Source organism: Aquarana catesbeiana, linkage group LG13 (genome assembly GCF_042186555.1).
Source record: "Aquarana catesbeiana isolate 2022-GZ linkage group LG13, ASM4218655v1, whole genome shotgun sequence".
NCBI classification, from domain to species: Eukaryota; Metazoa; Chordata; class Amphibia; order Anura; family Ranidae; genus Aquarana; species Aquarana catesbeiana.
In genome coordinates this window covers 228,627,482-228,644,580 of record NC_133336.1, presented here as the reverse complement: position 1 = coordinate 228,644,580, position 17,099 = coordinate 228,627,482, and the positions used below count along the sequence as shown (strand labels likewise).

At 44.0% G+C, this 17,099-nt stretch overlaps 1 protein-coding gene across 1 annotated transcript in view; it reads right to left on the bottom strand.

Moving 5' to 3' along the window:
• NR1I3 (nuclear receptor subfamily 1 group I member 3) overlaps nt 1-17,099 on the bottom strand; it is a 52,278-nt gene that overhangs the window by 13,353 nt on the left and 21,826 nt on the right. The window contains exons 2-4 of the mRNA XM_073609376.1: nt 10,567-10,815; nt 9,443-9,573; nt 123-316 (exon numbers count right to left, since the gene is read on the bottom strand). Coding sequence (XP_073465477.1) covers nt 123-316; nt 9,443-9,573; nt 10,567-10,808 — 567 coding nt within the window. The 5' untranslated portion in view covers nt 10,809-10,815. The remainder of the gene's footprint in view (nt 1-122; nt 317-9,442; nt 9,574-10,566; nt 10,816-17,099) is intronic.

The window sequence follows — 17,099 nt, the reverse complement described above, 5'->3', positions numbered from 1 at the left end:
AATGTGTGACAACATTTCCTAAACCCGCAATTATTTCTATGCGTGTCACAGCTCCGCCTCCTGACACATGCCAAACTCCATGCAGCTGCTACAACCCCCACCCTATGTCGCAGCGTGCTCACCCTGTATCCCTTGAAGTTTTCAAACTTGGAGTCAAAGTGTTTCCGGTTGGCATCTATGAGGCTGGAGATGACCTGCTTCTGTTCCTCGCTCAGCGACCCGACCTCCGCCACCCGCTGTGACCTCTGTATTCGCTCCTGCTTCTTCCTCATTCGCAGCTCGCGCCGCGCCATCAGAGCCTCATCCGTCATGATCACTGCAAACCATACACACCGCAAAATGTCATTGGTACTATTATACCTTCAGTATTAGAAGAATTATACTGTATCTATGGAAGAGTAGTCTAGTCACCATAGGACTGGAAGTGTTTTAGGACCACCGTACAACCCCCCTCCACCTCCCCATCTTCTCCTTTCCACATCATGGATAGGAGGTGTTCTATAGTCCACAAAGAGAACTGAGAACAATGTGACTGATAAGAGGACAGCAGAGGTAGAGAGTGCAGAATGTTATTTGTTCACTGGATTTCTGGCAGGATCAACAGGTATTTTTTTCCACTATAACCTACAGCATCTCACAAAAGTGAGTACATTTACCATGCGTCTTAGGTGCGGTGCGGTAAAAAAAATCCTGCATGCTACATCTTTGATGCACTTTCATCAAAACGCATAGTCTATAGAGTTTATTTAAATCATTAAAAAAACAAACAGAATCCTGCGAGCTACCATGTGAAAATCCAAATGATAATTAGAGATGATTAAAGGACAGCTGCTGGCATTGATCACCTCCCATATGCTTGTGCCAAAAGGTTTTATACCAATATAATGCTGCGCTATCCAAATGTAATCATACGGTAACCGTACTGAATCATAATATTACTGGCTGCAGTTAAATAGTAGTGGTGAGATATTCTATTCCTATATAGGAATAGAATATCTCACCACTACTATTTAACTGCAGCCAGTAATATTATGATTCAGTACGGTTACCGTATGATTACATTTGGATAGTGCAGCTGTGAGAGACTCAGCCGGGATAGAGGGTTTTGGAGGGGACTGAATGTGAGCCTCTTGCCTACAGATTATGGGCCCTGGCATTTGAGGTACCCTTGAGGTGTTGTTACTTTGGCTTCGGGTCCTTGTCCCCCAGGACACACAGACTTTGGGGACCCTGTATTTGCCATAGTAGCAATAGTGACTGAGTCATACTGTTGGGACTCTGTGAGAAGATGCTAATGTCATCAACTCCACTCACCTGTCTGATGTCAGCTATAATGTGTTTAATGTAAATGCGTTTAGTCTGGCTTACCACAGGTCCTAAGGGTATTCAACTCATTGTTGTTTGTTCTAATTAACCCTGTGTTGATGTTTATGGTAATGTGCGTTGAATAGTCAATGAGCTAGGAGTATGGTTGCCACCTCATCCCTTTAAACCCGAACACATATTAATTACACAGGTTCTGTGTCTGATTAAAGTGGTAATTAAACTCACTTGGTGCCTTATCTGCATTTAATTAGCCTCAGAACCTGTGTAATTCAAAGGTGTTAGGGTTTAAAGGGATGAGGTGGCAACTCTAGCTAGGAAACATAGTCACCTAGTTTGGGTAAATGATTTAGTAAACTAGCTCATGTTAATTAGGTTACAGTTGTATTGTTAGAGGAGGTTCCAACGACATATAAAGTCTTGTAATTTTGATTCTAAATAAAGTTAGTCCATGTTAGCCGTGAAGCAAGTCTCGCCTTGTTTTATGCTTGAGAGCGGTTGGAATATCTGATATCTGAGTCCAGACTACAAGGAAGTGGTATACTGATGGAAGCACTCAAGCGGAGTGAGGGACGTTCCGTGACAGCAGCATTATATTGGTATAAAATTTATTTAAATCATAAATTGATTTAAAATAGAAAATGCTGCATTTGGCCACTAGAAGGAGCTAAGTACCTATAAGTAGCTCCACCTCCTAGTGGCCAAATATGGATTTTTTTGGCCAAAAAAATAATAAAAATCAATAATTTACATTCGAACATTTACATTTTTTTCCCCCGATTTGCACAGGATGAATCAACATAGACTTTCGGTGGGTGAATGTCTATGCAAGTTCCCTATAAAGCAACCCCTTTAAGCCTGGTTTGTACCTGTGCATTTTACATGCGTCTTAGGTGCGGTGCGCTAAACAAAAAACTCCTGCATGCTACATCCTTAATGCACTTTCATCAAACGCACAGTCTATAGAGTTTATTTAAATCATTCATTGATTTAAAATAGAAAATGCTGCATTTGGCCACTAGATGGAGCTAAGTATCTATAAGTAGCTCCACCTAGTGGCCAAATATGGATTTTTTTGGCCAACAAAAATAATAAAAATCAATGATTTACATTCGAACATTTACATTTTTTCTCCGATTTGCACAGGACTAATCGACATGCACTTTCGGTGGGTGAATGCCTATGCGAGTTCCCTACAAAGCAACCCCTTTAAGCCCAGTTTATGCCTGTGCATTTTACATGAGTCTAAGGTGTGGTGCGCTAAAAAAAAAAAGTCCTGCATGCTACATCTTTGATGCGCTTTCCTCAAAACGTACAGTCTATAGAGTTTATTTAAATCATTCATTGATTTATAATAGAAAAGGCTGCATTTGGCCACTAGATGAAGCTAAGTACCTATAAGTAGCTCCACCTAGTGGCCATATGGATATATATGGCTGCATTTGGCCACTAGATGAAGCTAAGTACCTATAAGTAGCTCCACCTAGTGGCCATATGGATATATATGGATTTTTGTGGCCAAAAAAATTATAAAAATCAGTGATTTACATTCGAACATTTCGTCAACTTTCGTCAAAATGCAGTCTATAGAGTTCCTAAAAACACATCTAAAACTTGCTGAATTTGAATGCCTGGAGAGTATTCCGGTCTATCTGGTTACAGAGCAACGCTCTCATCACCCGGCACTGGTAACAAAGCCATCGGCAATCTCTTGACCAATCCTAGACACCATTACTGCATGCTGGTCCCCCCCCCCCCCCGAGTCACAGACCCTTCTACCAATGTCAGAAGTCACAGCTGCATTAAGCGCTGCGCCCCGCTGTTACTAAACACCAAACATTTATGCAGCTGCCATGCCATAAATTCCATTGTTGTGTCCTGGATTAAACCCGGATTTAATATTTACCACATCAAGTTAAAACCAGAATATTAAACAGCCGCGCGTGCCGGCGGCAGGACGAAACGTGTTGATGTTTTCCATGTTCCTGCATTTCCTGCGGACTTCTGTCACAATCCCCCCCCCTCTCCCCCCTCCTCCTCCTCCTCCCATCGCCTTCCCCCGGGGGTCCCCGGAGGCTTCTTTCTTTTTTTTCAGGCCGCGTTAAGCTCCTAATCTTCCTATTCGCTGTCATCTCTGATGTTTACTGAAACGACATCAAAGGATTTCGCAGGTATAAACAGCGATGGGAGGCGAACGGGCACCGGGCCTATTTATAGACTCGGGAACGCGGGCTGGGCGTCTATTCTGGTCTGCGGGGAGAATATTGTTTTAGAAGGACCCAGGGCTGAGATTGCTCAATTTGTAACCAGTTGTTGTATCTCTGATGACTATTGGAAGGGGCGATTAGTGGTGGCCCATTTCCTGACACCCTTGTAAGTGATGTGCGTGCCTGCGTGTGAGCGCACTGCTCCCCCTCAATTCATCAGAACAATGGATTGATCAGATTATGATCAGATATTAAAAGTAATACAGTGTAACCAAACTGTTACTTTTTATCTTCTGGCCCTTTAAACAGCTGGGCAAGCCGTCCCCTCAATAAATATGGCTGACTATGAGACATAGCGGGGGCGGGCAACAGAGCTTGCACTCAAACAGGTGTTCTTTACATTAGGTGCATTGCGCTGTGTTCATTACAGGCTCAACAAAGTTGGCTATGTGGTTGCACGATGGTTGCTGCGCGGCCCCATTCACCCCCATTTACCTCTATGCCCAGGATTTCACACTGAAATACTTCTGTACCTCACCCCCAACTGTGCCCATTGTACGTGGTTGCGGCACAGCCCTATTCACCTCTATGACCCAGATTTCACACTGAAATGACCTCTTCACTGTGCCCCAAATGCGGTCCATTGGACGTAGTTGTGTCACAGTTACAACACAGCCCCATTCATCTCTATGCTCAGAATTTCACACTGAAATATGACTTCACCCAGCCCTGACCACATTTATTGGATGCGGTTGCATCACAGTTGCGGCATGGCCCTATTCCCTTCTATGATCAGGATTTTACACTGACATACCTCTTCACTGCGCCCTAAATGTATCACAGCATCATTCACCTCTATTCCAAGGATGTTAGACTGAAATACTTCTTTACAGCACCCCAACTGTGCCCATCATACGCTGTTGCATCACAGTTGTGGAATTTATGGCATGGCAGCTGCATAAATGTTTGGCGTTTAGTAACAGTGAGGAGCGGCACTAAATGCAGCTGTAACTTCTGACATTGGTGGAAGGGTCTGCGACTCAGGGCAGCAGCATGCAGTATTGGTGTCTAGGATTGTACGTGGTTGCATCACAGTTGCGGCACAGCCCTATTCACCTCTATGACCCGGATTTCACACTGAAATGACCTCTTCACTGTGCCCCAAATGCGTCCATTGGACGTAGTTGTGTCACAGTTACAACACGGCCCCATTCACCTCTATGCTCAGAATTTCACACTGAAATATCTGTTTACCCAGCCCTGACCGCATTTATTGGATGTAGTTGCATCACACTTGCGGTACAGCCCTATTCACCTCTATGACCCGAATTTCACACTGAAATGACCTCTTCACTGTGCCCCAAATGCGTCCATTGGATGTAGTTGTGTCACAGTTACAACACGGCCCCATTCACCTCTATGCTCAGAATTTCACACTGAAATATGTCTTTACCCAGTCCTGACCTCATTTATTGGATGCGGTTGCATCACAGTTGTGGCACGGCCCTATTCCCTTCTATGATCAGGATTTCACACTGACATACCTCTTTACTGCACCCTAAATGCATCACGGCATCATTCACTTGTATGCCAAGGATGTTACACTGAAATACTTTTTTACAGCACCCCAACTGTGCCCATCATACGCTGTTGCATCACAGTTGCGGCACGGCCCTATTCACTTTTATGCCCACTGAAATATCTCTGTACTGCTCCCCAAACACATCCCTTAGACACAGTTGCATCACAGTTATGGCACAGCCCTATTCACCTCTATGCCCACTGAAATATCTCTTCACTGCTCCCCAAACACATCCCTTAGACACAGTTGCATGATGCATCACAGTTTCTGCACAGCCCTATTCTTCTCTATGCCCCCCGAAATATCTCTTTACTGCTCCCCAAATGCATCCATTAGAAGCAGTTGCATCACAGTTGCAGCACAGCCCTATTCACCTTTATTCCCAGGATTTCACGAAGAAATTACCTCTTCACTGCAACCCGAATGCATCCCTTGGACTCAGTCACGGCGTCATTCATCTCTATGCCCAGGGGCCAGGACTTTACACTGAAATATCTCTTTACTGCGATCCAAATGCATGCATTAGACGCGGTTGCATCATGGTTACAGCACGGCCCCTTTCACCTCTATGCCCAGGATTTCACACTGAATTACCTCTTTAATGCGCCCCAAATGCATCCCTTGGACTCACGTTTGCGTAACAGCATCATTCACCTCTATGTTTAGGATTTTACACTGAAATATCTAATTACCCAGCCCTGGCTGCGTTTATTGGATGCAGTTGCATCACTGTTGTGGCACGGCCCTATTCCCCTCTATGATCAGGTAGATTTTGCACTGACATACCTTTGACATACATTTTCACTGCGCCCCAAATGCAACACGACATCATTCACCTCTATGTCAAGGATTTCACACTGAAGTGCTTCTTTACAGAACCCCAACTGTGCCCATCGTACACTGTTGCATCTCAGTTGCGGCACAGCCTTATTCACCTCTATGACCCAGATTTCACACTGATCACCTCTTCATTGTGCCCCAAAACCGTTTATTGGATGTGGTAGTGTCACAGCCCTATTCACCTCTATGCCCAGTATTTCACACTGAATACCTCTTCACTGTACCCCAAATGCGGATGCGGTTGAATTACAGAACCATTCACCCCTATCACTCAGGTTTCACATGGAATACCTCTTCACTGTGCCCCAAATGCTTCTATTAGACGTGATTGCGGCACATCGCTATTCACCTCTATGCCCAGGATTTTCACACTGAAATACTTCTTTACAGCACCAAAACTGTGCCCAATGTACACTGATTTGTGGCACAGCCCTATTCACACTTATGCCCAGGATTTCACCCAGAAATAACTCTACACTGCACCCGAATGCGTCCATTGGCCATGGTTGCATCACAGTTGTGGCACAGCCCCATTCACCTGGTTCACCCCATGCTCAGATTTTCACACTATTGTACCTCCTCATCGTACCCCAACCACACCCATTGGATGTCATTGAATTATGATTATGGTGCAGCGCCATATCACCTCTATGAGGCCATGACGTGTACGGGGCTGTCCGGCAGCCATTGCCTGGCTTCGAGTTAAAAAGGCACCTCAACCGTCGAGTTTTTGTTGCTCAGCAGTGCCAACATAAAAGGGGTCTTAGCGTGTCCTTGTGAGGATTAACGCAGCTCAATGCACCTGATGGGAATGAGCCCTTAATAAAGATCACCTTTCTGATTGCAAGCTCTGTGACCCAGCCCTGGTATATCACATTATCACTCATCTCTAATCAGCGGAAAGACGCTAACATGCTTTGCGCACTGCACTGCAACAATCACATAAATGCGTGCCCATCGGCAAGGCGTGTCAGTGGCACCATTCCAAACGTGCGGCACCACATCGCACCAACGCAAGTGACATGCATTGCCGCAACGCAAATGCGTTAATTTCGGTCCATGTGCCCCATTCACCCGACAGTAGTGTTTTGGAGCACATTGAGAAATTATGTAGGCATGCTGCATTTTTATATAGCGCAACGGATAAAAAAATGCACATCGACGCAACGTGCCTATCAAAATCCCCCCCCCAAAAAAGGGAGATATAAAAAGCCCCAAAGTGATTCAACCAGCCAGTACCAGGCACGTCACTTAGAAGGTAGCACAGCATGCTACCATGTAACAAGAAGCTGCAGCTCTGCCTGGAAGCACCTTGAAAAGCCTGCTGATCCTGGGCCAGCACTTTATTTAGGATTCAGAAGACAGCATTAGCGGCTCATCGATTGATTGGAAGCGCCTGTTTAAAGCGTGAAGGTCTAACCGGCAGCCGCGGCATTTGGGATCTACAAATGGAGACCCTGGCGGCTCGGCAATCAATTTTCTAATGGACTGTCAGGGCTCGGCGCGCGGCTCGGTGGCCGGTGATTGCTCTGGGCCAAGGGGGCCGAATTTGCACTCCATTAAAAAGCGCTTACGGTTTAATGGTTCCATCTCAGATCTCCGAAATGTCAAGTAATGGGATTTGCCGCCAGGGAGAGGGATCTCTGGAAACTTCTATTTTATTGTATATATCCTACTGGGGCCAGAGAGGGAGCTTAAAGGGCCAGCGGCAGTGCCGGGACAAGGTCATCCAGTGCCCAGGGCGAAGATGCCAAACCGCAATCCCCCACCCGCCTTCCCTTAGGGTCAGGGAGCCCCCATCCCTGCAATAAACCATTGCCCCCAGGGCAGCCGCCCCTTTGGCCCCCCGCGTGTCCCGGCACTGGCCACCGGACACCAGTGTATACAATGATGATGGGATAGTGGAGGGAAGTATTTCTGAAGGCATGCCTGACTTCCTGTCTATTAATCCTATAGAGAGATCCCACTGACTATCACCTTTAAATCTGACCTCCATCCTCCAGGTGTACCGGCTCCTCTCCTGGACTGAAACAGCTTCCTCTGATTTCACTGCACACTGTGAGCTTCTCACAATGTGCATTAGAAGCTGCGGCAAGTCAGATAGAACCCGCTTTATTTCCTGGCTGGAGGACTTCCAGCATCATCTAGCGCTTTCCTCCCAAAGCCTGACTGTCCCTGGCCCTGCCCCTTTCATTCATTGGATTTCAGGAGGCTCAGCATCACCTGTGGGCGTTATCTATGCAAAATGCAACCTGCCTAGGAATGCCCACTCCCCCCCGAATGATACCCACCCATCAAGGCAGTTTTATATTTGCATAACTCCTCCCACTGCTTCCAATCACGAAGGCTCAGCATCACATGTAGGCGTTGTCTATGCAAATGCAACCCGCATAGGAATGACAATTCCTCCAGACTGATCTGCACCCATCAAGGCATTTTGATATTTGCATAACTCCTCCCACTGCTTTCAATCATAAATGCTAAACATTATATGTGGGCGTTGTCTATGCAAATACAACCTGTGTAGGAATGACCATTCCAGACTGATACCCACCCATTAAGGTATTTTGATATTTGCATAGCTCCTTCCACTAATTCCAATCATGAAGGCTTTAGCATCACATGTGGGCGTTGTCTATGCAAATGCAGCTTGCCTGGGAACACCCATTCCTTCAGACTTATACCCACCCATCAAGGCATTTTGATATTCGCAGAACTCCTCCCACTGCTTTAGGTCGTAAACATTACATGTGGGCGTTATCTATGCAAATACAGTCTGCCTAGGAACGCCCACTCCTTACGTCAGACACCCACCCATGAAGGTATTTTGATATTTCCATAACTCCTCCCCCTCCTTGCATCAGGACTGAGGGCTCTTGAGAGGAGTACTGAAGCCCTCCCACTAGCCATCATATTTCTCCATTGCATAGAGAACAACAGAGACCCAGTGATGACATCACTGGTGCGTTTTGGTGTGTTGGTTTGAATGTGGTGCCCAAATGAAACGCACATTGGCAGCCATAACACACATTACCTCAAATGCGTCAGAGCACTGCAATGGTATGAATGGGTCCCACTGTCTCAGCAAATCACACCACTCCTCCATAGTGCTGAAAACATGCTGACCGAATGAGCAGAGGGATAACCTTATCTGTCTGCTGCTCTTTCTTTGTAGTCCAAACAGCAGCAGGGGGCGGGGAGGTGACCTCTTTGTGTTGCCTAACTGCAGCAGAGAAAAGTCTGGTCCCCATTCTGGCTGTACTGTGTGATGGGCTGTATATTTCCAGACTGGATGGACAGAAATACAACTCCTTTGGTAGGTAAGACAACCCCATATGCATATTTTTAACCTTATTTTTAGCTGTTTTCTTGGAGTTCCCCTTAGTTCCCCCCCCTAAGTATTCTTGATTCTAAAATGACAGTTAACACCGAACAATGGCGGTTACCTAAATGTCAGAATCCCCCTGCTAAACACATAGACTGTACTCACTGTCTCTCCTCATCCCCACATCCAGGCACTTCTGAAGCCGGCACGCCTGGCACCGTCTGCGTTTGGCTTTGGTGACCGGACAGGACCGCGTGAACGGACAGGTAAACGTTAACCCTTTGCTCATGGAACGTCTAGGAGAAGTAAAAAAAAAAAGATATTTATTGAGGAGATTGGGGGCTGTGAGTGAGCGGTCCCAGTATATTAGGATGTGGGGTCTTGGCAGGGCCAATCCATAAAGTGGGCATGATGGGCGATCACTATATATAAAGAGGTGGGGTCTTGACGGGGCCAATCCATAAAGTGGGCATGATGGGCAATCCCTACATATTAAGAGGTAGGGTCTTGGTGGGACCAATCCATAAAGTGGGAATAATGAGTGATCCTTACATATTAAGAGGTGGGGTCTTGGTGTGACCAATCCATAAAGTGGGAATGATGGGCGATCTCTACATATTGAGAGGTGGAGTCTTGGTGTGACCAGATCCAGAAAGTGGGGATGATGGGTGATCCCTACATATTAAGAGGTGGGGTTTGGGTGGGACCAATTAATAAAGTGGGCACGATAGGTGATCCCTACATATTAAGAGGTGGGGTCTTGGTGGGACCAATCCGTAAAGTGGGTATGATGTTGGGTCTTGGTGGGACCAATCCAGAAAGTGGGTATGATGGGAGATCCCGACATATTAAGAGGTGGGGTTTGGGTGGGACCAATTCATAAAGTGGGCACGATAGGTGATCCCTACATATTAAGAGGTGGGGTCTTGGTGGGACCAATCCGTAACGTGGGCATGATGTTGGGTCTTGGTGGGACCAATCCAGAAAGTGGGTATGATGGGAGATCCCGACATATTAAGAGGTAGGGTCTTGGTGAGACCAATGAATAAAGTGGGCATGATGGGCAATCCCTATATATTAAGAGGTGGGTTCTTGGTGGGATCAATCCATAAAGTGGGCATGATAGGCAATCCCTATATATTAAGAGGTGGGGTCTTGGTGACACCTCTTGGTAAAGTGGACGTGATTTGGATGAACCCACCCAAAAAGTGGGCTCATAAAATGTGGACTGTGCTGGTGATATTGGTGCCCCAGGATTCGGGACCATAATGTTGGTAGGTGTGCATTACCTGAAGAAGCCTTTGCAGCCCTCGCAGGTCAGGACATGGAAGTGATAGCCATTAGCCCGATCACCACACACGGCGCAGACCTTTTCCTCTGCATCAGGGTCCTCGCTCTCTCCGGCTCTCAGGCTCAGGATGGATGTAGCCACAGAGCTGCAGCTGCTGTTACTGTCCTCCTCAAAAACAGAGTACATGGTGGGGCTCCAGTCCTGCTGGATATGGGACCCATCCTGGTCCTGGCTGTTCATCTCCGACCTGACAGAAAAAAATCAAAAAGAAAGAAAATTATTTTTTAAAAACTTAGATTTGCTTAAGAAATGGGGGGTAAAGTATATGGCAATCTATTTGTTACAATACATACACAACATTAATAGACATGGTGGATCAACCTTTCTCAACCAGAGTTCCATGGACACCTAGGGCTCCTTCAGAGGTTGTTAGAGGTTCCTGAGCAATGAGAACCGTCTGCTTCTCAGATAAGTAACCACTGATCTCAATCATCTTTTGAGGTATCTCTATTCTTTGCAATGTCCACCAAAGTAGGGGCTTTCTTTCTACTGACCACCAATGTGAGGAGCAGCATTCTCCCCACTGACCACCAATGTAAGGAGCATTCTTCCCACTGGCCACCAATGTAAGGAGCATTCTTCCCACTGGCCACCAATGTAAGAAGCATTCTTCCCACTGACCACCAATGTAAGGGACATTCTTCCCACTGACCACCAATGTAAGAAGAATTGGCTTATCATCACAATATGTGAGACGAAAGAGTCAATCTTTCTAATACATGGGAAACAAATGAGCAATAATGACAATTTCTGGGCTACTAATTGGAAATCATAACAATATGCAGGTAACAAATGGGCAGTCAATTCCAAAATGCCATGTTCCTCACAATACCTAATTTTCATGTTCCTCACTAACAATGGTCCATCTTTGGCACTAGAACGGGCCCAGCATAGATGAAAGGAACTTCCATAACATCTGGGAGCCATTTGAAAGCCCACTGCACCCTTTAAAACCACCATAAACCACCTTCAAATTGCCTCCCCCATGGATTCTGATGCAAATGAAAAATTTTACCCAAATTTTCAGGTTTACACAAATTTTGAATGCAGGAAAACCCCTCAATTTTGTCCATCCCTAGTCAGAGACTTCCTTTCTTGTCTGTATTCTTCCAGTTGGCTGGGTTTAGGAACCATCGACTGTCTCAAATGTAGGACGGAGGTGCAAGTGGCCATTGGTGGTGTGTGTACAATGAGAAGTGGCCTTGGTGTCAATCCATATATCTGTTTTTAGCTCATGCTATATGTGGCATAACCAGGTAAACATTTACTACGATCAATGTTTACATTGGTTTGTGCCGTGACCTTTAGTCCCAGTTGTGGCTGAACAAGATTGTTTGACTCTGCCATAAAGAATCCAGTGAGCAATGCCGCTAGACAGTGTCAGTTACCGCTAAGGCAGGCTTAATGCTATTAAAGGGCGACTCTAGCCAAACACCTAATATACAGCTCAAATGTATATTTACAGTATATTTACTGTATGCATAGTATATATTGAGCTTTTATAGCATTAAGCATATGACAGTAACAATATTCCAGACTCTGTGTCACTGCTCCGCCTACCTCTTTGGACCACCAATAACCATCGTCACACTGAGGAACCCCCACAGTCCCCTCTCCTGGAAACCCACCTAAGCCCTCCTCAGCCATCAGCTTACAGAACAGCCTTCTTGCGAGCCTGATGATAGCTTTCAACTAGTGTGTGCCAACTAAATTAGCAGATTTCAAGAAATTTCAGCAGAATTTTTTTCAAATATGGACTGATAAATGCGTTCTTCAGCAGGAAAATATTGTAGTCACTTCCTGCACACCAGCTGCAAGATAAAAATCTGAAAGGCAGCGGAAATGTATACTACATAAAAGAGAAGTTAAAGGCCAAGAAGAAGTGTCAGCTTGTAATTCATTCTAGATATTTTAGGATATTCTAAGGCTTTAAAGGGATAGGGAGGGTGGGAGCGGAACTAAACAGGTTAGCATCAAGTGGCAGGGTTCATGACACAGTTCCTCATGGGTGGTACTTAGAGAGCAGGACAGGAGATGAAGCTATGAGAAATATAGTGGAACTTCGGGTTGTGAGTAACATGGTTTACGAGCATTTCGCAATACGAGCTATTTAAAAAAAAAATCCTGACTCGGTTTGCGAGTGTTGTCTCGCAAGACGAGCAGGATTCAAGCCTCTGGGGTGTGCAGTACCGCATTTGGCCAGAGGTGCGGGGGGCGCTGGTGATGCTCAGAGACGCTCGGAGACCACTTGTAGACACTGGGTTGCTGAGTGTCTCCAAGTATTTCCGAGCTTCTCCGAGTGTCTTCGGCACCCCCGCACCTCTGGCCACATGCGGTACTGCATAGACAAGCAGTGGCTGTGGAACGGATTATCTGAGTTTCCATTATTTTCTATGGGGAAACTCGCTTTGATATACGAGTGCTTTGGATTACAAGCATTCTTCTGGAACAAATTATTCGCCTAATCCAAGGTATTCCAACAGGGAGATGGTGTTACTCCTCCAGGGTAGCATGGGGGGAAACTGATAGCACAGCATTAGCCATGAATGTAGTTTAGGGCCCCGCTCAGGCAACCATAGTCCTATAGGGTGGAAGTCACTGCAAGGGTGCAGGCTAGGAGTGGGTCCGTCTTGACACAAGATACACCACAGAGGTGAAGAGATATTCCGGGACCAGCACACCATTCCATGTCATGAAATCACAAAATAAAAGCAGCCTCAGCTTGGTCCATCCAAGCCACACCCCCAACGCGTTGCATCCTGCCCCAGGGCGAGCTGAGGCTGCTTTTATTATGGTGCCCTGGGGCAGGTTGCAAAGCCTTGGGGGTATGGCTTGGATGGAGCGAGCTGAAGCTGCTTTTATCTGGTGCCCCGGGGCAGAACACAATGCATTGGGGGTGTGGCTTGGATGAAACGAGGTGAGGCTGCTTTTATCTTGTGCCCTGGGGCAGGACGTAACACGTTGGGGTGTGACTTAAATTAAGCGAGCAGATGCTGCTTTTATTTGGTGCCCCGGGTCAGGACGCAATGCGTTGGGGGTGTGGCCTGGATGGAGCGAGCTGAGGCTGCTTTTATCTGGTGCCCCGGGGCAGGATGCAATACATTCAGGGTATAGCTTGGATGGAGTGAGCTGAGGCTGCTTTTATCTGGTGCCCCGGGGAAGGACGTAACACGTTTGGGGTGTGACTTGGATGGAGGGAGCTGAGGCTGCTTCTATTTGGTGCCCCGGGGCAGGAAATAACACGTGGGGGGTGTGACTTGGATGGAGCGAGCTGACGCTGCTATTATCTGGTGCTCTGGGGCAGGACGTAATGCGTGGGGGGTGTGGCTTGGAAAGAGTAACCGGGGCTGCTTTTATCTGGTGCCCGGGGGCAGGATGTAACGCATTGGGGGTGGGGCTTGGTTAGAGCGAGCTGAGGCTGCTTTTATCTGGTGCCCCAGGGCAGGACACAACGCATTGGGGGTGTGGCTTGGATGGAAGGAGCTGAAGCTGCTTTTATCTGGTGCCCCCCAGAGCAGGACGCAACATGTTGGGGGTGTGGCTTGGATGGAGCAAGCTGAGGCTTTTCTACTCTGCACAGCATCAGCCGCACAAAAAAAAGGAAATAATTTATAGGCCGACGCCGGCCATTCATACAACTTAATTTTTTATATATTTAAAAATAAAGGAATTCCCCTTTAATTTTTTTTCTATATATGCACAGGTCGGCGCTCATGAAAAATGGATGGCGAAGCGCAGCATCCGATGAGTGGCGGTAATAGTGTACATAAACGGTAGCGGGCAGAAGGCAGCCCTCCAGAATGCTACTTTCAAATCTAATGCAATTTTAAATACCGCCGCTCCATTCCCCGGGGGGACCAGCCATGCGATGTTGGAGTTTTCTGGGTCATCATGGATTCAGCATCACCCCCCACCCCCATCCTTCCCGAAGGCAGAACAGGACGCTTCATATTCAGTGCGGAAAATCGGTGTGCTCAGGATTCCGGATGGCAGCGCCATGGCGGCTCTCACAAGGGTGATTTTGCAGTTTTTGAAAAAAAAAAAAATCTTTTTATTTTCATTCGCTGAGAGATATTCGTATATAATATGGCCACATGCGTCAAATATCACCAGAGACAGAATACATCCTCTACTGCGAAAAATCCCACTTTTCTATTATGTCTCTGGGACTCGAAGGTCAGGATCACACTTCTGTAGCGTGTTAACACAAAGCGTGTTGGCGTGCGTTATTTAGCTCATTAACATGCGTTGTGTTAGGGCCACTTACTCATATGCATTGCCTCCCTACAAACTAAAAGGCACAAAAAAAAATGTGCACACCACAACGCATAGTAGTGCATTACCGTGCCACGGGGGGGCCGTTAATAATTCATGGCACCGCACCACCACAATGTTAATATATGCGTTTTTGCAGCGTGTGTGTTCTAGAAGCCTACAGGTGTGATCAGAGCGTAACTGCCAGGTGCATGTGGGTAGGTGGAGGGTTCATACACACGGGCCAAAATATACATATGTATTATTATTATTATTATTTTATGTGTTTATATTATTATTATTTTTATTTTTATTGTTTTTATTAGTAAAAGTAAGTAAATATATATAAAAAATAAATAAATATAAATATAAAAAATCATCATTGTTATTTTGTTATTATTTAATGTATTATTATTATTATTATTATTTTATGTGTTTATATTATTATTATTTTTATTTTTATTGTTATTGTTCTTATTAGTAAAAGTAAGTAAATATATATATAAAAAAAAAAAAAATTATATATATATATATATATATATATATATATATATATATATATATATATATATATATATATATATATATATATATATATAATTTTTTTTTTTTAATTTAAAAAAATCACCATTGTTATTTTGTTATTATTTAATGTATTATTATTATTATATTTTTATGTGTTTATATTACTATTTTTTTCATTGTTATTGTTTTTATTAGTAAAAGTAAGTAAATATTTATAAATAAATATATATATATATATATATATATATATATATATATATATATATATATATATATATATATATATATATAGTGCAGTAGGGCAATGGACAGTATCAGGTGAACAGTGTCACTAGTTTAATTTTTTTTTATTATTACAATTTTATTTTTAATAGTTTTTTTCAATAATATTTTTTTTTTTTACAATATTTTGTTATATATTTTTTTTATTCCTTAGAATTCCGAGGGCCGAGATTCCCCAGTCCCTTTCTCTGTAGCCAAGCAGCAGGAGGAGGAATCTGCGCAGCACAGGGTGATTAGGGTGTGCCCAGGCACACCTGGCGCGCCCTGTGCGCACGCCTATGTATAAAATGTTCCATCCACAAACGGAAGCCTCCGCAAGGGGATTAGAAGCACAATCCAGCAGGAGCTCCAGAGTATAAAAGAGAAGAGGGGCGCCTCTAAGTGTAGCAATATGTTTCTAAATGTTGTACCTTTATTAAATGTAACCATAATGCTACACTTAGAGGCGCCTCTCTTCTCTTTTATACTCAGTTGTGACATGACGCTACTTGTATATCAAGACATCGCTTCTATATCAAGTCAAAATTTATTTAAAAATGTTGCTTGTCTTGCAAAATGCTCTCAAACCAAGGCTTTACTGTATTATTATTCATAATAATAATAATAATAATATGTACACATGGCCAAAACATTTTATTTAGCTTTTTGAACAGAAAGGGTTAAAACCCCTTATTTTATGTATTCATATAATTATTATTATCATTAGTATTGTTATTATATTATTATTTTATGTACTCATTATTATCACCATGATCATTCTTGTATTATGATTTTATGTTTTTATATTATTATTATTCTTAACAACAATAATAATAATAATAAGAAGAAGAATTATGTGTACACGTGGCCAAAACATTTTATTTCGCTTTTTGACAGAACAGATAGGGTTAAAAAAACGTATTTTATTTATTTATATAATTATTATTATCATTATTATTGTTATTATATTATTGTTTTAGTACTTATAATTATTATCATCATTATCATTCTTATATTATTATTTTATGTATTTATTTTATTATTACCATTGTTATCGTATTATTATTTTACATATATTACTACTGGCCTAGATGGGGGGTTGGTTTGCGATTTATGGGTCGCCCCTTTTAAACTGCAGGGGACACACAAATTTGGCAATATTCATAGATGGTAAGCTGTTGTTATACTCCAACGGTGATGTCTGTATACGGTGTATCATGTGCTGAATTATGTGGTGATGTATTGTCAAATAATATTTTCAGATGAAGCCGATATGATCGGCGAAACGCGTTGGAACAAATTACACTGTGAACATCAACTACATCTAGTTGTTCAACACCTGATTGTTGTTTTATCATGGTTGTATCTTTTAATGGATCATTTGTTTGGTCACTGTGACCTGTGATCTCTTTTATTATACATATTGTATGT